Source organism: Drosophila biarmipes, chromosome X (genome assembly GCF_025231255.1).
Source record: "Drosophila biarmipes strain raj3 chromosome X, RU_DBia_V1.1, whole genome shotgun sequence".
In the NCBI taxonomy this organism is placed as follows: Eukaryota; Metazoa; Arthropoda; class Insecta; order Diptera; family Drosophilidae; genus Drosophila; species Drosophila biarmipes.
The window spans coordinates 20,559,230-20,580,752 of NC_066611.1; the positions used below are offsets into that span (position 1 = coordinate 20,559,230).

At 47.3% G+C, this 21,523-nt stretch overlaps 7 protein-coding genes and 3 long non-coding RNA genes across 17 annotated transcripts; 6 read left to right on the top strand and 4 right to left on the bottom strand.

Annotated features, from left to right (window-relative positions):
- The first annotated feature begins 242 nt into the window (after positions 1-242).
- LOC127011067 (activator of basal transcription 1) lies at positions 243-1,536 on the top strand. Its single transcript, XM_050888173.1, has 2 exons — positions 243-939; positions 1,006-1,536. The coding sequence occupies exons 1-2, from the start codon at positions 342-344 to the stop codon at positions 1,422-1,424; spliced, it is 1,017 nt and encodes a 338-aa protein (XP_050744130.1). The 5' UTR covers positions 243-341; the 3' UTR covers positions 1,425-1,536.
- On the bottom strand, positions 473-4,717 carry LOC127011068 (uncharacterized). The gene is made up of 3 exons (XR_007764114.1): positions 4,609-4,717; positions 4,349-4,446; positions 473-588 (listed from the first exon to the last, which is right to left on the bottom strand). It is a non-coding gene; the product is annotated as an uncharacterized LOC127011068 (long non-coding RNA).
- On the top strand, positions 3,527-6,742 carry LOC108023671 (dentin sialophosphoprotein). 2 transcript variants are annotated; one of them, XM_050888169.1, is made up of 3 exons: positions 3,527-4,834; positions 4,997-6,157; positions 6,224-6,742. In XM_050888169.1, exons 1-3 carry the CDS (start codon positions 3,601-3,603, stop codon positions 6,631-6,633), a joined length of 2,805 nt encoding a protein of 934 aa, XP_050744126.1. In that variant the 5' UTR covers positions 3,527-3,600; the 3' UTR covers positions 6,634-6,742. The 2 variants fall into 2 exon arrangements, with proteins under 2 accessions (XP_050744126.1, XP_016948782.3); XM_017093293.3 differs by having other exon boundaries at positions 3,527-6,157.
- Positions 6,743-8,015: 1,273 nt separating this feature from the next.
- Positions 8,016-9,719, bottom strand: LOC122818607 (uncharacterized). Its single transcript, XR_006368098.2, has 2 exons — positions 9,281-9,719; positions 8,016-9,211 (listed from the first exon to the last, which is right to left on the bottom strand). It is a non-coding gene; the product is annotated as an uncharacterized LOC122818607 (long non-coding RNA).
- On the top strand, positions 8,599-18,358 carry LOC108023586 (protein shifted). 6 transcript variants are annotated; one of them, XM_017093188.3, is made up of 8 exons: positions 8,599-8,911; positions 14,262-14,672; positions 15,032-15,289; positions 15,367-15,561; positions 16,560-16,760; positions 17,695-17,790; positions 17,859-18,056; positions 18,135-18,358. In XM_017093188.3, exons 2-8 carry the CDS (start codon positions 14,276-14,278, stop codon positions 18,176-18,178), a joined length of 1,389 nt encoding a protein of 462 aa, XP_016948677.1. In that variant the 5' UTR covers positions 8,599-8,911; positions 14,262-14,275; the 3' UTR covers positions 18,179-18,358. The 6 variants fall into 6 exon arrangements, with proteins under 6 accessions (XP_016948677.1, XP_016948673.1, XP_016948674.1 ...); XM_017093184.3 differs by having other exon boundaries at positions 8,599-8,846; XM_017093185.3 differs by having other exon boundaries at positions 8,599-8,846; positions 16,572-16,760.
- On the bottom strand, positions 9,811-15,130 carry LOC108023589 (uncharacterized). Its single transcript, XR_001768089.3, has 3 exons — positions 14,991-15,130; positions 13,266-13,701; positions 9,811-10,043 (listed from the first exon to the last, which is right to left on the bottom strand). It is a non-coding gene; the product is annotated as an uncharacterized LOC108023589 (long non-coding RNA).
- Positions 11,920-12,756, top strand: LOC127011061 (uncharacterized). The gene is made up of 2 exons (XM_050888149.1): positions 11,920-12,273; positions 12,336-12,756. Exons 1-2 carry the CDS (start codon positions 11,937-11,939, stop codon positions 12,467-12,469), a joined length of 471 nt encoding a protein of 156 aa, XP_050744106.1. The 5' UTR covers positions 11,920-11,936; the 3' UTR covers positions 12,470-12,756.
- LOC108023588 (5-demethoxyubiquinone hydroxylase, mitochondrial) lies at positions 16,766-18,572 on the bottom strand. Its single transcript, XM_017093191.3, has 3 exons — positions 18,419-18,572; positions 17,091-17,584; positions 16,766-17,023 (listed from the first exon to the last, which is right to left on the bottom strand). The coding sequence occupies exons 1-3, from the start codon at positions 18,420-18,422 to the stop codon at positions 16,865-16,867; spliced, it is 657 nt and encodes a 218-aa protein (XP_016948680.1). The 5' UTR covers positions 18,423-18,572; the 3' UTR covers positions 16,766-16,864.
- A 265-nt stretch (positions 18,573-18,837) lies between these two features.
- Positions 18,838-20,782, top strand: LOC108023334 (uncharacterized). 2 transcript variants are annotated; one of them, XM_017092661.3, is made up of 4 exons: positions 18,838-19,064; positions 19,169-19,565; positions 19,630-20,359; positions 20,428-20,782. In XM_017092661.3, the coding sequence occupies exons 2-4, from the start codon at positions 19,175-19,177 to the stop codon at positions 20,672-20,674; spliced, it is 1,368 nt and encodes a 455-aa protein (XP_016948150.1). In that variant the 5' UTR covers positions 18,838-19,064; positions 19,169-19,174; the 3' UTR covers positions 20,675-20,782. The 2 variants fall into 2 exon arrangements, with proteins under 2 accessions (XP_016948150.1, XP_016948151.1); XM_017092662.3 differs by having other exon boundaries at positions 18,838-19,565.
- A 123-nt stretch (positions 20,783-20,905) lies between these two features.
- Positions 20,906-21,517, top strand: LOC108023336 (uncharacterized). Its single transcript, XM_017092663.3, has one exon. The coding sequence runs from the start codon at positions 21,071-21,073 to the stop codon at positions 21,515-21,517; it is 447 nt and encodes a 148-aa protein (XP_016948152.1). The 5' UTR covers positions 20,906-21,070.
- The last annotated feature ends 6 nt before the right edge of the window (positions 21,518-21,523 follow it).

Here is a 21,523-nt window from a genome sequence, read left to right on the forward strand (position 1 = left end):
AGTTTATTTTGTCCGTTAGAAAACGATGATCAAAATTAAAATACGGCTCGACACGGTAAATAGAACTATCGATAACGACACTATCGATGTTTACGATTTTTGACTAACTTTCGATTCTATTGCGATACTATCGAATTAATTGCAAGCCATTTACGGCTCCCAACCATCGATGTTATCGGTCGTACTATTGACAGTTCACCATCTATACAATCGATAGCCCAACGAACTATCGTCGGTTGCTGTCAGCGAAAAAGACTCATCTCTACAAGCGTGGCAGGAGACTTCACACGTAAAATATAATTCTGACTAAAGAACGCGGACTGAAAATATTCTAACTGAAAATGCTAAAAGTGAAAAAGAACAAAAAGCCAAAGCAACAACCGGCTCCCATAGAAATGGAGGAGTCCGAGTCGGAGGAGGCATCATTGAGTGAGTCGGAGCCGGAGAAGGAACCTTCGGATGAGTCAGAAACGCCGGAGGAGGAACCTTCGAGTGACTCTGAGCCGGAGCAGGAACCTTCGGATGAGTCCGACATAGAGCCGGAGGAACAGGACGCTTCTTCCGATGAGTCGGAGCCGGAGAACGAACCTTCGGATGTGTCTGATTTAGAGCCGGAGGAACATAGCGCTTCCTCGGATGACGCCGATGATACAAATATGGCCAACTTTAAGAACGGATCCAAATCCGATCGCACCAAGCCGAAGCCAAAGGAACAGGACGCAGAGCTGCCTATTTCCTCGGAAGACGACGATGAAATGGACCTGGCCAACTTCAAGAACGGCTCCAGATCCACTCGCGTCAAGCCCGCCAAAAAGGCCAAGAGGGGCATTATTTACATATCTAATATTCCCAAGCACATGAATGTGACCCGCCTGCGCGAAATCCTAGGAGAGTACGGAAAAATTGGAAGAGTTTACCTGCAGCCGGAGAAGCTGTCGAGTGAGTGCAACAAAAAGTATTCTTTATAGGGCTCCTCCGATTAATTTGAACTATCTATTTTCGCAGGTGCCAAGGCCAAGAAGAACAAGCGCAAGCGCTACAACATCCACTTCACCGAGGGCTGGGTAGAGTTCGAGTCGAAGGGGATCGCCAAGTTCCTCGCCACCGTGCTGAACAACTCGAAGATCTCCACGCGCAAGAAGTCACAGTTCTACGACTCGCTGTGGAGCATGAAATATCTCCCGCGCTTCAAGTGGGTGCACCTCACCGAGCGCATGAACTACGAGCAGGCGGTGCACAAGCAGCGCCTGCACACCGAGGTCTCGCAGGCTCGCAAGGAGACCACCTTCTTCCAGAACAATCTCGACAAGAGCGACTACCTCAAGAAGCAGGCTAAGAAGGCTGCTAAGGCTGATAAGGCTGAAACGTATGAGATGCCTCCTAAGAAGAAGGTTAAGAAGGCCGTGAGCGGGAGTGAGGACTGAGCCTGAGTTAGACTGACGTTTCAATGGTTACCTGATTAATTAAGCATCTGTAATTTAAACCGATTAACTAGCTGGCCTTAAATATAACGCTCTGCGATATCATAAAATAGTATTCTGGTATTCTTAAATCTAAAGACTAAAGTTAAAAATATTGTTTTTCGCTGTTTTTCCTGATCTGCATCATTCAAAAGGAAATTTATTTTTTGACCCATTTTTTTCATTTTCATGTTTTTTTGGATTTCAGATTTGGGTCCAAAAAACTCTTATTTTGTGGTTTTTTAATCGTAGTTTGGTCAAATCAAGGCGTGCAGCTAAGAGACCGACTGTTTTGGAAAGCTTACTAGATTTGCCAACGATCTGCATCATTCAAAAGGAAATTTATTTTTTGACCCATTTTCATTTTTCATTTTTTATAAGGGGGTATATCATGTTTTTTTTTTTGGATTTCAGATTTGGGTCCAAAAAACTAATTTTGTTGTGGTTTTTTAATCGTAGTTTGGTCAAATCAAGGCGTGCAGCTAAGAGACCGACTGTTTTGAAAAGCTTACTAGATTTGCCAACGATCTGCATCATTCAAAAGGAAATTTATTTTTTGACCCATTTTCTCATTTTTTATAAGGAGTATATCATGTTTTTTTGGATTTCAGATTTGGGTCCAAAAAACTAATTTTTTTGTGGTTTTTTAATCGTAGTTTGGTCAAATCAAGGCGTGCAGCTAAGAGACCGACTGTTTTGGAAAGCTTACTAGATTTGCCAACGATCTGCATCATTCAAAAGGAAATTTATTTTTTGACCCATTTTCTCATTTTTTATAAGGAGTATATCATGTTTTTTTGGATTTCAGATTTGGGTCCAAAAAACTAATTTTTTTGTGGTTTTTTAATCGTAGTTTGGTCAAATCAAGGCGTGCAGCTAAGAGACCGACTGTTTTGGAAAGCTTACTAGATTTGCCAACGATCTGCATCATTCAAAAGGAAATTTATTTTTTGACCCATTTTCATTTTTCATTTTTTATAAGGGGGTATATCATGTTTTTTTTTTGGATTTCAGATTTGGGTCCAAAAAACTAATTTTGTTGTGGTTTTTTAATCGTAGTTTGGTCAAATCAAGGCGTGCAGCTAAGAGACCGACTGTTTTGAAAAGCTTACTAGATTTGCCAACGATCTGCATCATTCAAAAGGAAATTTATTTTTTGACCCATTTTCTCATTTTTTATAAGGAGTATATCATGTTTTTTTGGATTTCAGATTTGGGTCCATCATTCAAAAGGAAATTTATTTTTTGACCCATTTTATCATTTTTTATAAGGGGGTATATCATGTTTTTTTGGATTTCAGATTTGGGTACAAAAAACTAATTTTGTTGTGGTTTTTTAATCGTAGTTTGGTCAAATCAAGGCGTGCAGCTAAGAGACCGACTGTTTTGAAAAGCTTACTAGATTTGCCAACGATCTGCATCATTCAAAAGGAAATTTTTTTTTGACCCATTTTTTCATTTTTTATAAGGGGGTGTATCATGTTTTTTTGGATTCCAGATTTGGGTCCATCATTCAAAAGGAAATTTATTTTTGACCCATTTTCTCATTTTTTATAAGGAGTATATCATGTTTTTTTGGATTTCAGATTTGGGTCCAAAAAACTCTTTTATTTTGTGGTTTTTTAATCGTAGTTTTGTCAAATCAAGGCGTGCAGCTAAGAGACCGACCGAGTGGTTGTCAAATGAAGTTCCAAAGACTTTTATTATGGTGAAATACAAATTAAAGAATTTAGTGATATTCGATTTAAGGCAACAGATTATTTTTACATACATTAGTATTATTATTAAAAAAGGAATTGAAATTGTAGAGAATGTTGAAGAAAGTTCACTTTCCCGGCATAGAGATGAGTTTATTTTGTCCGTTAGAAAACGATGATCAAAATTAAAATACGGCTCGACACGGTAAGAACTATCGATAACGACACTATCGATGTTTACGATTTTTGACTAACTTTCGATTCTATTGCGATACTATCGAATTAATTGCAAGCCATTCACCATCTATACAATCGATAGCCCAACGAACTATCGTCGGTTGCTGTCAGCGAAAAATACTCATCTCTACAAGCGTCGCAGGAGATTTCAAACGTAAAATATAATTCTGACTATAGAACGCAGACTGAAAATATTCTAACTGAAAATGCTAAAAGTGAAAAAGAACAAAAAGCCAAAGCAACAACCGGCTCCCATAGAAATGGAGGAGTCCGAGTCGGAGGAGGCATCATTGAGTGAGTCGGAGCCGGAGAAGGAACCTTCGGATGAGTCAGAAACGCCGGAGGAGGAACCTTCGAGTGACTCTGAGCCGGAGCAGGAACCTTCGGATGAGTCCGACATAGAGCCGGAGGAACAGGACGCTTCTTCCGATGACGACGAAATAATTAAGCTGGGCAACGGAAGAAATGGAACGGGGCCGGAGGAGGCAACCTCGGGTGAGTCGGAGCCGGAAAATGAACTTGCGTATGAGTCCGACTCAGAGCCGGAGGAACAGGACGCTTCGTCGGATGACGACAAAACGGATCTGGGAAAATTTAATAACGTAAAAAAGCCGTGGAAGGGCTATTTGAGTGAGTCGGAGGCGGAGACTGAAAATTCGGATGAGTCTGACTCGGATAACGACTCAGAAATACTATATTTAAACTTTAAAGAAGAGCAGGTGGCGGAGGCTTCTTCGAGTCAGTCGGAGTCTGAGAAGGCTTCTTTAAATGAGTCGGAGCCGGAGAAGGAACCTTCGGATGAGTCTGACTTAGAGCCGGAGGAACATGGCACTTCCTCGGCTGACACCGATGATAAAAATCTGGCCACGTCTGAAGACTATAAAATGGGCCTCGCCGAAAACGGGAAAAAGCCGAAGAAGGCTGTATTGAGTGAGTCGGAGCCGGAGAACGAACCTTCGGATGAGTCTGACTTAGAGCCGGAGGAACGTGGTGCTTCCTCGGATGACGCCGATTATAAAAATCTGGCCACGTCTGAAGACTATAAAATGGGCCTCGCCGAAAACGGGAAAAAGCCGAAGAAGGCTGTATTTAGTGAGTCGGAGCCGGAGAACGAATCTTCGGATGAGTCTGACTTAGAACCGGAGGAGCGAGGTGCTTCCTCTGATGACGCCGATTATAAAAATCTGGCTTTGTCTAAAGACAACAAAATGGACCTGGCCAAAAACGGGAAAAAGCCGAAGAAGGCTGTATTGAGTGAGTCGGAGCCGGAGAACGAACCTTCGGATGAGTCTGACTTAGAGCCGGAGGAACGCGGTGCTTCCTTGGATGACGCCGATTATAAAAATCTGGCTTTGTCTAAAGACAATAAAATGGGCCTCGCCGAAAACGGGAAAAAGCCGAAGAAGGCTGTATGGAGTGAGTCGGAGCCGGAGGACGAACCTTCGGATGAGTCTGACTTAGAGCCGGAGGAACGTGGTGCTTCCTCTGATGACGCCGATTATAAAAATCTGGCTTTGTCTAAAGACAATAAAATGGGCCTCGCCGAAAACGGGAAAAAGCCGAAGAAGGCTGTATGGAGTGAGTCGGAGCCGGAGAACGAACCTTCGGATGAGTCTGACTTAGAGCCGGAGGAACGTGGTGCTTCCTCTGATGACGCCGATTATAAAAATCTGGCTTCGTCTAAAGACAATAAAATGGGCCTCGCCGAAAACGGGAAAAAGCCGAAGAAGGCTGTATGGAGTGAGTCGGAGCCGGAGAACGAACCTTCGGATGAGTCTGACTTAGAGCCGGAGGAACGTGGTGCTTCCTCTGATGACGCCGATTATAAAAATCTGGCTTCGTCTAAAGACAATAAAATGGGCCTCGCCGAAAACGGGAAAAAGCCGAAGAAGGCTGTATTGAGTGAGTCGGAGCCGGAGAACGAACCTTCGGATGAGTCTGACTTAGAGCCGGAGGAACGTGGTGCTTCCTCGGATGACGCCGATTATAAAAATCTGGCTTTGTCTAAAGACAATAAAATGGGCCTCGCCGAAAACGGGAAAAAGCCGAAGAAGGCTGTATTGAGTGAGTCGGAGCCGGAGAACGAACCTTCGGATGAGTCTGACTTAGAGCCGGAGGAACGTGGTGCTTCCTCGGATGACGCCGATTATAAAAATCTGGCTTTGTCTAAAGACATCAAAATGGACCTGGCCAAAAACAGGAAAAAGCCGAAGAAGGCTGTATTTAGTGAGTCGGAGCCGGAGAACGAATCTTCGGATGAGTCTGACTTAGAACCGGAGGAACGTGGTGCTTCCTCTGATGACGCCGATTATAAAAATCTGGCTTTGTCTAAAGACAACAAAATGGACCTGGCCAAAAACGGGAAAAAGCCGAAGAAGGCTGTATTTAGTGAGTCGGAGCCGGAGAACGAACCTTCGGATGAGTCTGACTTAGAGCCGGAGGAACGTGGTGCTTCCTCGGATGACGCTGATGATACAAATATTGCCAACTTTAAGAACGGATCCAAATCCGATCGCACCAAGCCGAAGCCAAAGGAACAGGACGCAGAGCTGCCTATTTCCTCGGAAGACGACGATGAAATGGACCTGGCCAACTTCAAGAACGGCTCCAGATCCACTCGCGTCAAGCCCGCCAAAAAGGCCAAGAGGGGCATTATTTACATATCTAATATTCCCAAGCACATGAATGTGACCCGCCTGCGCGAAATCCTAGGAGAGTACGGAAAAATCGGAAGAGTTTACCTGCAGCCGGAGAAGCTGTCGAGTGAGTGCAACAAAAAGTATTCTTTATAGGGCTCCTCCGATTAATTTGAACTATCTATTTTCGCAGGTGCCAAGGCCAAGAAGAACAAGCGCAAGCGCTACAACATCCACTTCACCGAGGGCTGGGTAGAGTTCGAGTCGAAGGGGATCGCCAAGTTCCTCGCCACCGTGCTGAACAACTCGAAGATCTCCACGCGCAAGAAGTCACAGTTCTACGACTCGCTGTGGAGCATGAAATATCTCCCGCGCTTCAAGTGGGTGCACCTCACCGAGCGCATGAACTACGAGCAGGCGGTGCACAAGCAGCGCCTGCACACCGAGGTCTCGCAGGCTCGCAAGGAGACCACCTTCTTCCAGAACAATCTCGACAAGAGCGACTACCTCAAGAAGCAGGCTAAGAAGGCTGATAAGGCTGAAACGTATGAGATGCCTCCTAAGAAGAAGGTTAAGAAGGCCGTGAGCGGGAGTGAGGACTGAGCCTGAGTTAGACTGACGTTTCAATGGTTACCTGATTAATTAAGCATCTGTAATTTAAACCGATTAACTAGCTGGCCTTAAATATAACTCTCTGCGATATCATAAAATAGTATTCTGGTATTCTTAAATCTAAAGACTAAAGTTAAAAATATTGTTTTTCGCTGTTTTTCCTGATCTGCATCATTCAAAAGGAAATTTATTTTTTGACCCATTTTCTCATTTTTTATAAGAGGGTATATCATGTTTTTTTGGATTTCAGATTTGGGTCCAAAAAACTAATTTTGTTGTGGTTTTTTAATCGTTGTTTGGTCAAATCAAGGCGTGCAGCTAAGAGACCGACTGTTTTGAAAAGCTTACTAGATTTGCCAACGATCTGCATCATTCAAAAGGAAATTTATTTTTTGACCCATTTTCTCATTTTTTATAAGGGGGTATATCATGTTTTTTTGGATTTCAGATTTGGGTCCAAAAAACTAATTTTGTTGTGGTTTTTTAATCGTAGTTTGGTCAAATCAAGGCGTGCAGCTAAGAGACCGACTGTTTTGAAAAGCTTACTAGATTTGCCAACGATCTGCATCATTCAAAAGGAAATTTATTTTTTGACCCATTTTCTCATTTTTTATAAGGAGTATATCATGTTTTTTTGGATTTCAGATTTGGGTCCAAAAAACTAATTTTGTAGTAATTAATTGTAGTAATATAATCGTAGTTTGGTCAAATCAAAGCGTGCAGCTAAGAGACCGACTGTTTTGAAAAGCTTACTAGATTTGCCAACGATCTGCATCATTCAAAAGGAAATTTATTTTTTGACCCATTCTTTCATTTTTTATAAGGGGGTATATCATGTTTTTTTGGATTTCAGATTTGGGTCCAAAAAACTAATTTTGTAGTAATTAATTGTAGTAATATAATCGTAGTTTGGTCAAATCAAAGCGTGCAGCTAAGAGGCCGACTGTTTTGGAAAGCTTACTAGATTTGCTAACTATCTGCATCATTCAAAAGAAAATTTATTTTTTGACCCATCTTCAATTTTCATTTTTTATAAGGGGGTATATCATGTTTTTTTGGATTTCAGATTTGGGTCCAAAAAACTAATTTTGTTGTGGTTTTTTAATCGTAGTTTGGTCAAATCAAGGCGAGCAGCTAAGAGACCGACTGTTTTGGAAAGCTTACTGGATTTGCTAACGATCTGCATCATTCAAAAGGAAATTTATTTTTTGACCCATCTTCATTTTTCATTTTTTATAAGGGGGTATATCATGTTTTTTTTTGGATTTCAGATTTTGGTCCAAAAAACTCTTTTATTTTGTGGTTTTCCAATCGTAGTTTGGTTTTACGCAGGTGGCGACCTACGCTAACGGTCTCCGTAATTCACACCATGATTCACATCACTTGAGAATATTTTAATGTAATTTATTATATAATACAAAAGAAAGAATGTCAACACAAGTCGACGAACAATCTTCCTTTACAATTCATAATAATTTTATAAGAGCGAGGTTGCGGTTGGAAGAAGTTCGAGAGCGCAACATGAGTATGAGTATGATTAGATATGTCAGTTTGGTCTTTTTTAGGCTACGTTTTGTTGTTAAATAAGTTTTTTATTTTTTGAGCAACATTTTCAATATTTTGAAACGTTATTCTATCTTATACAGGAATTATAAAATGAAACCCTCAACAAGTATATGGTTATTATTTACGTATATATTTTTAATAATAATCCTAAAGTACTGTCTTTTATGTGTGTAATCCGGTTTGTATTTACCCATCTTTATAATATAAACTTTAGTCATTTCACTAAATAGATTTTAAATACAATCACAAAACTATTAATGAGGTGTGAAGAAAGGTTTAACTTTGTCTGGCGGTTTTAGTGGGGAGCGGAGTGAGCAGAGGGCATCACTGAGATCCGATCGAAGCGTTCCCCGGTTTTCGGCTTTCGGTGGATCGTCCAGATCAGCTAAGGAGCTGCAACGCGACGGTCGCACCCTGAAACTCTGCGCGTTGTTGTGTTTTCAAGAGCCGATTCTTGTCGCGTTTGTGCCCAAACAGCAAAGCTTTCGACGCAACGGAATTTATGAAAAATCGAAGTCTTAGGGAATTCGGCAAACAAAAGTGTATATATCTCCTTGGAGCCCCAAGCCTCTTTTCGGATTGTCAACCGAGTCATCCGACCGTTTATATATTTTTTTGGGTTCGGCGACGGCCAACGAGTACGTAAAGTGTTCCAATTTCAAGTTGAAAACTAACCTGCGATCTTAAATTTGTTGTGATTGCTGTGAGTATTGCGCACAACCCCGATTAAGCGATAAGAACTAACTAAACATAAAGAGCAATAACATTTGCAGTTTTTTTAGAATATTATTAAATACACCTCCCCCTTCAGATTGGAGGCTTAGGTGCTGACTGATCGTAGCGGAAATGGAAAACGAGAGACTTCTAGCCGAAAAGTGCACGGGAAACAGTGTGTAGATGGGATAAATCATAGTATTCATGCCCATGAGTTCAGCTAATGTATCTCCAGTACTTAGACTTCGAAAGAGCTTTGGGTTTTACCAAGATACATCGATTTGTATATCTAAATTGCGAAGGAGTCATTTACAATTTTAAGATATATCAAACGTTGGTTGAGTATATCAGAAAATACCTTAGATTTCTTTTTTTATTGTATTCATAACTCGGCTAAGAAGTCTCCAAACGGGTAGGTAGGTAGGGTATCGGGAATGCCTCTTGGCCGCCTGTACTTGACTTGTCCGTTTTGGCGCGCTCGAAAGGCGTGAAAGTCATTGTCCAACGTTGGCCATTTGATTGCCAGCTCCTGGGAGCGGATTGTAGATGGTAGACGCTGGATGCTGGACGTTGGCCGCTGCAAGCGGCGATCTGCGAACTGGTAATGGAGTGGAATGGTGGCTGTGCGACCGCGCGTTGCCTGGCTCCTCAGCATGCATATAGACACACGATCGCCTCATCGCAATCGGAATTCTGTGGCTCTCAAGTAGCTTCTGCTTTTGGCTCTGCTGGCGATGCTGCCGGTCGTCCGTCCGTCTTCTCCGCAGCCTGCGTGTCTCGCTGCCCCTTCCCTCCCTGCTCCTCGTCCCCCTCCCCCTCCTCCAGCTCCAGCTCCAGCTCCTACTCCCCCTCCTCCTCCTCCTCCTCCTCCTCCTCCTCCACCTCCACCTCCTGCGGCACTTGAGCCCACTTGGAGACAGGCGTTGTTATCCGCCTGTTGTCTGGCTCTCCACCTTCTCCTCATGCTGCTCCTCCTCCTTCTCTTCTTCCTCCCACCTCTGCTGCCACTCAATTGGTGATCGTTATCATCGGTAGGAGTAGCAGACAGGATTAATGGGTTGTGCCAGTCTGCTGAAGTACGAATGGGCCAGCACCCTCTAGGTCAGGTGTCACAGGCTGACCTACACAGGGAAAAGAGCAGGAACAATATTAAATCCAGAGCATACATACTAGATTAAACAATAGCTAACTACCTAAGCTAACTTGATGCGTATATAAAATCAATTTCAAAATTATTTTTACAGCAGATACTTAAAGATAAAGATACTTTTCATGCTCCTACTCGACGAGATACATTTTCTTTCTGTGTAAATCAGAACTCTCCCGTGCCGAACCAGTGGTCAGCGGATGGGGCTCCGATTGGCCAGGGCTAGGGCGGCGCAGAGTATCTGCCAGTCGGCCGCTGCCGTCCTGTCTGCTTTATTTGTCCAAGGTGTTTTGGCTGGTGTTTCACACACCCGTTGGTGTCGGTGTGGGCGAGTGTGTGTGCGACGGTTGTTTCATTAGGCAAACAGAGCTGCAAGTGCCACTTGCTGTGGCTGTGTTGCTGCTGGACATCTCCGAAATCGCTCCCTCTCCCTCCCTCCTCCGCGCACATCCTTTGGGTCGCCCTTTCGTTCGAGATCTTCTTGGCCGATGACCATCTTCTGGTACTTGATGCTGAAGATTTTGGGTGATGCTCTGACTGGAGACTCGAAATCTCTTTAAAATGCGTCGAAAAATACAGTGGCATCTCAGAGGGTGCCGTGAAGCACCTTCAGCCCTCCGATCTGCAGCATACTTTTGCGGATCAGCATAGGCGAAGTTGGATCTCTGGGAATCTCTTTGGGTTCGGGCAGGTGTGGTTTTCTCAGTGTACTTCCATTTTCGCTGTACAGATTGTTTATGAACTGCTCGCCTCTCGCTTGCACTTGCAGTACACCAGCCTCACTCAGCCTCAGCCTCAGCCTCAGTCGCAGCCTCAGCCTCAGTTCCAATTCCCCCTCCCACTCCTCGCAGTGCTCTCCAGCCCGGGTCCAGTCCACGTCCACTTCCACTTCCAAGGGGCAGCTTCTTGTTCTCGGCTATGTTGGCCTTCTTGTTGCCGTTGTTGTTGCCTTTTGTTGTGCCCTGCGTGTGTGTGTTTTTGTGTTTTTTATTTTCACGTCTCAGCGTTGCGTATTTGTTGGTGTTGTTGTTGCTGTTCTTGTTGTTGCTGCTGCCTGTGGATGCTGCTTCTTTATTTTCCCGGTAATAAGGTGTGAGAAAGGCAATAATCGTAAAGAGCTAACAAATTGTTGTCGCTGCTGCTCCTACTTTGATTGCTACTGCTGCTGCTCCTCCTCCTCTGCCCCTGCCCTCTCCTCTTCCCCCTGCTGTTCCCTTGTCGCCGGTTTCACGCTAAAATGTTAATCTGTCCCTTTTCCTCAAGCCGAAGCAATTATATCGTTGATGACAGCAGCAACGCATCTTCACTCCACCAACCTGATATGGAGTTTGATAATAATGCTGGTCCCACCTCCTCTTCTCCGGCTGCACCTGATGTTCCAGCGGCGACAGGTACACTGGAAGCAGGAAAGGTTTCCAACGCGAATTCCTCAGCATTGCTGAGAGAATTCCTAAGTAAAAGAGTTCAACCTCTGGTTCGCACGTAGTATCGTTTCGCTTTAGATGTTTGCAAATCTGTAGTAAACCGGAGTATCTGTTAGGTTAAGGTTAAGGGCGGTAATATTTAGATGACAGTTTTTGACACTTTGCGGGAACTTCAAAGCTGACTGAACATTCCAATGTACACTGCACACACTCCTCTTACTCACGTCTCAACAATGTATGCATTAGTTCTAATTCCGATATGCAGGGAAGTTCCAATTCAGATGCTGACTTGGTGGCAAAACTTTGTATAGGGGTGTATGTAGAGGCGAAGGGGAGCTGGTACTGCAACGCACTTCTTTAAATCCAACGCTGACTAAGCTTTCCGGCTCTTGCGAGTGGGACTCAGCTGGAAATTCCAATTCGGATTCGGACTTAGATTGACCATGAGTGGGATTATCTATGGGCCGGAGCCGGCTGTCGCCATCGTTTGCCTGCTTATCGGCGACCATTTAATAGCACGAAATAAAAATAATTTCAAAACAAAGCGTGAACGCCGTGTTTGTAGGAATCGAGGTCTGGCCCGGTCCCGGTCCCGATCCCGATCCCGACTCCGATCCCGAGACCCCCACAACGGTCCGGATTTCGGTTACAATCTCGCCGGCATACGACGTTCACGTTTCATGCGCTATATTGTATCCGTGGAATTGCGTTGTTCCACGCCGAAAGCAGTACTTCCGCCTACGTCCTCCGACCACCGATTCAATTACGAATCGGATGCAAGTACGTGGGAGCCCCGGAGCCCAGTAATACCAATTAGTTCACTTAACAAAATCGTTTCCCAGGCCGCTTTCGCTGTGCAGAGGAGTCGGTGCTCGAGTCCGGCCGGTCCCCGATCTCTCTTCACTGCCACTTCTGCCGCGGGCAGAGTCTTCGAGAGGCTTTTGAGTCGCTGGGCGATGTCATTATCTCCAAGTAATTCCTCATAATCGCCATGTTTGATCTTATTAAGACAGCTTAACTTGTTTTCTGGCCCATCATCGTCGTCTGCCCTGCCCCGGGTCCCGCAGCAACCCATTCATACGTGATGGGCAGACATCGGTCGATCGATCGCTTGACCAGTCCGCAGAGATGCCCAAGGAGCTGTTTCCTAGCGGGAACTGAGTTCCAACTTCTACCACTTCTCGCTATCGTTACCCAGTGACCCACAAGATCAAACTCGTGGGTACACCTCAGGATTGAGCAAGGTCCCTCTTAAAACAAGAATCCTAATTAACCTTTATAGGTATTTTCTAAATGAGTCTTCAGAGATGATACTGCGAACCTGCACTGCTTGGCATCTGAATAGACACATTATTTTCAGTTTCATTCTTCTTGAGGCCTTAGCTGCTAGAGCTCTTAACTTAGTTGGCCTATAGTTTTAACTTTAAGCTAGCTAGCCCTTTTATAAGTATAAAGGAGGGGGTCTGCAGGATGGATTCTAAGAAACAGCACGCTTTATACAACCACGTTATACACCTATAAACATTTTACACCTGAGATGACTATTGATTCAAATGTGATGTTTTCCATTTGGTTTACCTAATTACCTAATCTTTAAGTGGGTTCTTAGATAAGCCCTCTTACAGGTACTTCTAAGAAGTGGTCCTTCGAAATGAATACTGCAGCCTGCACTGCCTGGCTCTGACTTAATGGTATATCCTAAATAGTTAGTGATTCAAATGTGATTTTAGGTTACAGAGTATCAGGTATTGAAGTGATGTCCATGTACTCACCGAACTCAGTTGGGGAGAAAGAAGCCCAAGGGACAGCACTGAACCAGCGTCCGCTCTTTTGTCCGTTCACTTGTTGGCCGTGTTAAACGTCTGGCTTCTGGCTGTCCTGCTGTCCAGCTGTCCGGCCTGCCGTGTAACAAGGCTGGCCGAAGCCGGAGATGGGGATGGAGTTGGCCGACTGGGCTGGCCCTCGTTGACTTGGGTAACTTCACACCAGGCAAAGTGCTAACGACTTTGTACCTGCTCTCCCTCCACCTCCACCTCCAGCTCTGCCCTTTCCGAGCGACTGCTTCAATCTGGCTGAGCCGAAGCTGGGGTTTTGCCTTTCGCCGGGGGCAGGGGATGCACCGGAATGGGGACACCTCAACTTGTGCCTGGCCTCTCCTCTCTTCGCTCACGCCTTATATGCGACCATGCCCGTGGCAGGCAGAAGGAGCTGGAATGATAAACGGGCAAGTTTAGATCAGATTGGTGCAAAAACTTAAGATGAGGAAGTCACAGTCCCATACACTACATGCACAGCCGAATTATTTCTATCTGGCTGTGGTTTTATGACAAAATTGGTCGTAAGATCAAGCAAATATTAAAAGCGATCGTATTAAGGTAAATGTTTACTGGAATATTGAACGGATATCGCTGCTCTTAGGAGCCACATACATATACTGTGCAGCTTTACCCCCAGATAATCCAAAGACATGTGAAAACGCTATTCCCGGAATTGCCAAGTCGCAGCACTTAACCCAGCACCCCAATCCCATCTAGCAAATAGATAATACCCGCGATACGTCGCGTCCAGAGCAGCGAAACCGAATCGCAAATAGATCGAGGGTCTGCAAATACGGCCAAAGATAAACAAACTGCCTGCGAGTGGGATTGGCAATCTGCGATCGGCAATAAGCAATCAGATATCCGATATCTGGAGGGGATCGGGGACTGCAATGCACCACCGCCATCGTTTATTTTTAATTTCGATCTCGTTTCTGTTTGCTTTGGCAGCTGGGAAACCAAGCATGAGGCATCAGGGCATCGGCTGCGTGGTCAAGTGGTTCTATCTGGTGCTGATCGTGCACACGCTCCTCTGCATCGGCCAGATCGAGTGTCGCCAGAGCCACAATCGGAATAGCAACAACAGCAACAACAACAACAGGAGATCGGACTCGTCCAGCTCGGAGGAGGGCCAGGGCAACGCCAGCGAGGGCCTGGACAACTATGCGGACCAGGACACGGTGGGCCACAACCACCAGCCACGCCGGGGTCAGCGGAAGAAACACCAGGGCGGCGGCGGCGGCGGAGGAGGCGGTGGCAGCGGGGCGGGAAACGGAGGAGGCGGTGGCAACCGGCACAACCGCAACGACGAGAGCGGCATCTCGCTGTGGATCAACGAGCAGCAGCTCAAGATGCTCACTGGTAGGTGGTTCAAATGCATCTACCACTCCAAGCTCCCTCAAGTTTGGGGTGAAGTTAGGGTTACAATTTCTTATCTGATGGTTAGAGTCAACATGAACTTTGGTGGTTAAAAAAGTCTGCATAAGTTTTTAACTTAATGAGCGAGAAATCATTGCTGATTTTTGGATTTTATGTGGCACATTTCATAACTAAATTTGGATAATTAAATTTAATAATTAATCAATCAACGAACCACCTCAAACACACAAGTTAACATGTCATTGAGAAATTGGCTCTTAATAGTTACTTTGAAGACACTAAAAAGTCGTTAGTACTTACGGCAAATCCACTGTGATCCGTGATCCATTCCGCCTCCACAGCGCTCTACTTCCCGCAGGGCTACTCGGAGCGCCTGTACGCCATCCACAACAGCCGGGTGACCAACGACCTGCGCGACACCACGCTCTACAACTTCCTGGTGATCCCCTCCGAGGTGAACTACGTGAACTTCACGTGGAAGTCGGGGCGCCGCAAGTACTTCTACGACTTCGACCGCCTGCAGACGATGGACGAGAGCATCCTGAAGGCGCCGACGCTGTCCATCCGCAAGAGCGGTCGCATTCCGCAGGAGCAGAAGAGTAAGTAGCAGAGCGGAGCGGCAGCGGCAGCGGTTGATAGCAGAGCGCGGAGATAACCTGCCCCATTTCCAAGCCAGATTTCAGCATCTTCCTGCCCTGCACCGGCAACAGCTCCGGCACCGCGTCCTTCAACGTCGGCCTCAAGATCCAGACGCGCCACAACAAGCCGCTCTCGGGCACACCCATTCGCCTCAACTTCAAAAAGGAATGCGCCCACAGAGGTGTGTATGATATAGACGCTTCCAACCCTACTTCACTAACAACTTTGCAAGGTAGTGTATATGAAATATCAAGCAATGCTTTTTCTAGTCGATAGTACTCGTAATTGTAATGTAGCATCTACGTGTTGTGCACACTCCTCCCGCCAGCTCCTCGAGCCACCCCAGCATGCCGACCCCAGCCGAATCCCATCCCCATTCCCCACTCCCGATTCCCGCCCATCCCAGTCCCATTCCCCGCAATGTAGTCGCTTTTCACGGCTTTTCCGCGCTTTCCAATGAACACAGAATGACTTCAGCAGGGAGTTCTTATCAAAGACGAGCATTTAAAACGGATCTGACTAGCAATAATCAAGTGCCTTGAATCATATCCCGTTTGTCAAGTTAATTTCGCTTATCAGGCCTTTTCCGGTTTTAATTTTCGAATTCGATTTGAAACATTCTTTAACGAGTTTAAACGACTGGAATATTAATAGTTATATTTACACTTAAGATAAGGCAGTTGTCATACTCTTATAATCATAGATTTTTTCTCAATTTATAACGTAAAGTTTTATGAACACATTTAAAGGTCAACTACTAACTGTTAAGGAATAGTAATAAAAATTATTGACTAAAAATTGATCAAGTTGCTTAAACCGTACTCAACGTCAAATCGAACTCGGCCACATGTTTCGAGAGTACAAATAAGAACAGGGATGTAAATGACTCTTTTTGAATATGATTTCAAAAATACTAGGCTTCTTTTCAAGAATCAACAAGTTTTGCAATGCATACATACATGTATTTCAGTGTAATTTACTGCAAGCTCGATTCAATAGGTTTCAATAATGTTCTTCACACGAAATAGCACCTGAGATATCCCACGCCAACCGCTTTCCTCTCTATCTGTCTGTCGATCTATGTATCCACTCCAACTTGCCCCCTTTCTGTGGTTCCGATGTGCTCTGCTTAGTCCTCTGCGAGTCCAGATGAACCGAGTGTTAAGTGTGTGTGTTAGTGTTAATGGCTCGTTACCTGCGAACGATTGAACTAAACTAAATAAACTTAAGCTCCCGATCCAGAATGCAGTTTGAAGTGCGGCAAGAACGGCTACTGCAACGAGCACCACATCTGCAAGTGCAACGTGGGCTACACGGGCCAGTACTGCGAGACGGCCTTCTGTTTCCCGCAGTGCCTCAACGGCGGCAACTGCACGGCGCCGTCCATCTGCACCTGTCCGGAGGGCTACCAGGGCACCCAGTGCGAAGGTGGTGAGTACTGGACATTTAGCTCTTTCTTTAATGCTTAACAACGGTGCGGGAACAGATAGTTTTGGTATATACAGTGGGTGGGGCGGCCGCCCCAACTACTCCTCCTAGATCTTCTTCGAGATGGCGATGGCCGTCTTGCAGCCGAACTTGATCACCTCGGTCATGGCCTGGTAGAAGGGCGCCTGCTCGGCCCCGTGATCGATGCCCGTGTCGTGGTGCTCCTGCTCCTCGTCCCGAAACTTGGTTATTGTGGCCAGCAGCTCCTAAAAAATCCAAAACCCAAGTTCAAATCCCTGCCTGCACTTCTGAGGCAACAAAGTGTACGCTTACCTTGTCGGGATTGGGTGCCTCCATGATCTGGCGCAGCTGGTCGTTGTAGTGCTCCACAATGACCGTCTCCACGGCAACCGTGCAGGCCATGGCCGCCTTTTCGCCCATCAGGGCGGTTCCAGCGCCCAACACAAATCCGGCCACGTTCCACAGCGGCGTCATGATCGTGGGGCGCACGCGATGCTGCTGGATGAGCTGCTCGAACTGCTTGCGGTGCTCCTTCTCCTGCTCCCACATGTGTCCGATGGTCTTGCCCAGCGGTCCGTTGCCCAGAATGGCCATTTGGCCGGCGTAGATGCGATCTGCGCCCAATTCGCCGGCATGATCGACGCGTATTATCTCATCGGTCAGAGCATTTGGACGTGGGCGCAGGGGCGTGGCGCCTGGGCTGGCTCCCTCTGCGGGGCCTGAGCTGCCCCCAGCGGCTGAGCCTAGGCAACGCATGGACAGCAGACGCGCCTCGGGCCGGCAGAGAACTCCTCTCAGCATTCCAGCTGTGAAGAAAAGCATACAGGATATTATAAGTAACTGGGTGAAAATGAGTAGATCTTAGGAATCTCAAAGATGCCCTGGTTATAACATCTAATCCCTCCTTGCTCCACAGGTATTTGCAAGGATAAGTGCCTTAATGGCGGCAAGTGCATACAGAAGGACAAGTGCCAGTGCTCCAAGGGATACTACGGCCTGCGCTGCGAGTACTGTGAGTAAAGAAGCTCCTCCTAGCTCCCAGATCGCACGGAAGATTACATGTACCGATTTTCCCCACAGCCAAGTGCGTGATCCCCTGCAAGAACGAGGGCCGTTGCATCGGGAACAACCTGTGCCGGTGTCCCAACGGGTTGCGCGGTGACCACTGCGAGATCGGGCGCAAGCAGCGCTCCATCTGCAAGTGCCGTAATGGCACCTGCACCTCCCACAAGCACTGCAAGTGCCATCCGGGATTCTACGGGCGCCACTGCAACGGACGTGAGTAGCAATCCTCGACCCAGCTTCTGGGAACCCATTGGTTGGTATCCCTGAATGTACATCTCTCATCCCCTCCAGGCAAGCGGCGACATGCCCACCGAAGCGACGCCTCCAAGCTCTAGGGAATCCGGTGCACCAGACCCATTGTAATATTCACATAACTTGACACTTTTCTACTAAAAGCACAACAAAGAGAACCACAACAGCGACAAAAGGATGATACGAACATAATTCTAATTGTGATAAAATTTTTTTGTAATTTAACATAACATTTTTAAATAAACACGAAATCTAAGAGTTGACGGGCCGCGTTTCAGCCAGGATTCTGAAGGCCAGTGGGTGGGGCTGCCCGTTCTACTTACGCATTGCGAATCAGCAGGCTTGCGAGGGTATTGTTTGACAAATAACCAGTAAAATAAATTGTAGTCCAATGCGGCGAGCGAAATTGTTATGTTTATCTTTTTGCGCAATGCAAGCCAGGGATGGACAATCGCGGCCAGGGATGGACACTCCCAGCCAGGGCTGGAGCAGAGGTCACGGGAAAAATCACGACTTGCGTGTAACGGTCGTGAGTCACGCCGTTTATTGGTGCAAGTACACTGCGCAAAATGTGTTCACTTTCGATGCCACTTAAGAACTTTGCACGAATGAACGCTTCTTGGCCCACTTAGGGTTTAAGTTTGCCAGCTTACACTGGTCAACATGCGACACATTATCCCTCTGGTAAAAGTTGACCTGCGTCCATGGCCGGTCAGCTGTCGATAGTTTGACAGTCACGCACGTCAGCTGTGCCGCCATTCAGAAGACCAAGTGATCTGCGATGTGATCCGCTGGTGATCCAATCCAAGGCCTTTAATGGCTCTCTGGGATCTTATCGCCCGGGCAGGCTACGAGTATCTCGATGAATTTCACCAAGGCCGATTGCCCCGCCCCAGGGGCTCCACTATATAAGACTCCCCAGCTGGCCCCCAAACAGTCTTGCCGAGATCACCAATATCGTAGTAACTGGTGGGTGGGATACATTTATCGGGGACCGGGGATCGGGGTCAGGACAACGACCCGTCCGCGAAAGCAATCAACTGCAATTGAAACTCTCATTCGCAATTCGCCAGGGCAAAATGTCGACGCAGCAAGAGCAGTTGGACTACATCGAGCGGAATCTCGTGTATGAGATCTACAAGTACTTCGGATCGGGCGTCTCGCTGGCGGGCCACCGAGTGGAGTGCTCCAATGGGGTGGACGGGTTCATGTCCGCCCTGTACACGGTGGAGCTGGATCTGGTGGTCGCCGAGCGCCAGCGGACGGAGATCGTGCTGGTCAAGTTTATGAAGAGCACGGAGTTGTACCGCGAGCAGAGCAACTCGTACATCCAGTTCGCCAACGAGGTGTTCGCCTACTCCGAGATCCTGCCCGCCTACGAGCACCTGCTGCGGACGAGTCACCTAGCCAGCGAGGTGGTGGCCAACTGGGTGCCGCGCTGCTACTTCGCCAAGTTCGGATTGGTCAATGGTGAGTGCTGGGACCAGAATACTCCATTGGTCCCTTTCTAATACTTGCTTATCCTGTTCCGTAGGCCTCGGCACCGGTCGCGAATCTGTCCTGGCTCTGAAGCACCTCAAAGGCGAGGGCTACCAGCTGGGCCCGCGTCTAGTCCTACGTCGTGATCAGCTGGAGGCCATGGTGGGACTCATTGGGCCCTTCCATGCCCTCGGCTATGCCACGCGAATACTCCAGCCGCAGGTTTATGCCCGCCTGCGGGCGGGTGTGCTGGACATGCCCTTCGTCTCCAGCTCGGGCAAGGCGGGCTTCGATGTGCTCTATCGTGTGGCCTTCGATCGCTTCTACGAGTTCTACGACCGGCACAAGAAGCAGCTCCTTCAGGACTCAGATGCTGGCCTAGACGCCGCCATCGAGCGTCTGCGCGAGAAGTACTTCGCCAATCCCACGCATCTGCTGGAGAGGATTCGCACCACGTCTTGTGCGGACGACCAGCCGGATAGTTACTTCGCCACGTTCCAGCATGGCGACTACAATCGCAACAATGTGCTCTTCCACTACGGCGACGATGGCCAGGTGGATGGCATCAAGGCCATTGATTTCCAGGAGCTGCGCTTCAGCAGCACGGCCATTGACCTCAGCTTCTTCATGTACATGAACACGCCCTCGCAGGAAAGGGAGGAGATCTTCGCTCATCTGCTGAGGAAGTACCACCAGCACATGACCGAAATGCTGGAGCTGGTGCTGCATCGCAACAGGAATGAGTTGAGCGACGAGCGGGTGGATCAGCTCCTGGCGGACTACAGGTGAGCAGAGGATATTCCTACGTAGCTCCAATCGGAAATCAACTTTATCACTTCCCTGCAATCCCCAGCTTTGACCGCTTCGAGGCGCACTTCAGGCGATATGCCTTCTACGGGGTGATGGTCTGCATGCACTTCATGCCCTGGATTCTGGGCAGCGAGGCGGACTGCGCCGAGTTGTCCCGCCTCTGCGATACGGACCTGCATGGCCAGGCCTGCTATCAACTATCGATGGACATCGGCGGTGACGTGGCCAACGAGGAGATCTTTAAGACAGTGCGGCACGCCTACGAGCATGGCTACATGGACGAGATATAGACGCCGCTGGCTCCGTTATCGGTCGTTGAACTGTCGTGGACTTGCCCAAAATATCTTATTTCCTTTATGTAGAGCTCAAATTAAATATTCCGAATGTTACATTTCCAATCTCCGACTGTTTTCCAACTAAATGAAGCTCCGACTTTCAGTCCTCGCAGGTAAACTTGCTGGTGGCCTTGGTTCACTTTTGAATATTCAAATTATTCCGCAGCTTTACTATCAATTGTGATATGTATGTGTGGCGTCACATCCAAAACAAAAACACCGAAAGTACGGACATTATTTGAACAACTGCCGTGGTTTGTGGTTTGGAGTTTGGTGGTACCGTTGTCTATTTAAGAGCTCCGCGAAGCGGGGTCGCGAGGAGTCCAGCTGAGCACTCGAAGCGGAAGCAACATGCGTTTTATTTTCGTGACCCTTCTCTTGGCCATCATCCAGCAGTCCGCCGGCGGCGTGCAGGTGCAAACAGAGCACACTATTGTCGAGTGGAGCTGGCGGGACAGCCAGGGCAACGGAGATTCCGGTGGCTACCAGTACACCACAACGCTGGATAGTGAGGATCTGGTCGATGACGATGGTGATGACGAAGATGAAGATGAGCTCGAGGCAGAGCAGCTGCTCGCCCAGGCCAGTGCGGCCAACTTGGACGAGGACGAGGAGAGTTGCGAGTATAGCTGTCCGCGGTACTACCGGCCCGTCTGCGTGCTCCGCAACGGCCGCCAAGTGACCTTCGCCACGCCCTGCGAGTTCCACAACCAAGTCCGTTGCGCCAGCGTCCTGAGGAGCAAAGGTCTGGGGCTGTCGGTGCCTGTCTTTCAGTACCTACACAATGGCGCCTGCTAAGTAACA

Coding starts and splice junctions, on each gene's coding strand:
- LOC108023588 (XM_017093191.3), bottom strand. Junction 17,024..17,090: donor AGGCACCCAATCCCGACAAG/GTAAGCGTACAC, acceptor TGGATTTTTTAG/GAGCTGCTGGCCACAATAAC.
- LOC108023586 (XM_017093184.3), top strand. CDS start 8,711: ATGAAAAATCGAAGTCTTAGGGAATTCGGCAAACAAAAGTGTATATAT. Junction 15,290..15,366: donor CATTCCGCAGGAGCAGAAGA/GTAAGTAGCAGA, acceptor TTTCCAAGCCAG/ATTTCAGCATCTTCCTGCCC. Junction 18,057..18,134: donor CGGGCGCCACTGCAACGGAC/GTGAGTAGCAAT, acceptor CATCCCCTCCAG/GCAAGCGGCGACATGCCCAC.
- LOC108023671 (XM_017093293.3), top strand. CDS start 3,601: ATGCTAAAAGTGAAAAAGAACAAAAAGCCAAAGCAACAACCGGCTCCC. Junction 6,158..6,223: donor GCAGCCGGAGAAGCTGTCGA/GTGAGTGCAACA, acceptor CTATTTTCGCAG/GTGCCAAGGCCAAGAAGAAC.
- LOC108023334 (XM_017092662.3), top strand. CDS start 19,175: ATGTCGACGCAGCAAGAGCAGTTGGACTACATCGAGCGGAATCTCGTG. Junction 19,566..19,629: donor CAAGTTCGGATTGGTCAATG/GTGAGTGCTGGG, acceptor CCTGTTCCGTAG/GCCTCGGCACCGGTCGCGAA. Junction 20,360..20,427: donor CAGCTCCTGGCGGACTACAG/GTGAGCAGAGGA, acceptor TGCAATCCCCAG/CTTTGACCGCTTCGAGGCGC.
- LOC108023336 (XM_017092663.3), top strand. CDS start 21,071: ATGCGTTTTATTTTCGTGACCCTTCTCTTGGCCATCATCCAGCAGTCC.
- LOC127011067 (XM_050888173.1), top strand. CDS start 342: ATGCTAAAAGTGAAAAAGAACAAAAAGCCAAAGCAACAACCGGCTCCC. Junction 940..1,005: donor GCAGCCGGAGAAGCTGTCGA/GTGAGTGCAACA, acceptor CTATTTTCGCAG/GTGCCAAGGCCAAGAAGAAC.
- LOC127011061 (XM_050888149.1), top strand. CDS start 11,937: ATGAGTGGGATTATCTATGGGCCGGAGCCGGCTGTCGCCATCGTTTGC. Junction 12,274..12,335: donor CAATTACGAATCGGATGCAA/GTACGTGGGAGC, acceptor ATCGTTTCCCAG/GCCGCTTTCGCTGTGCAGAG.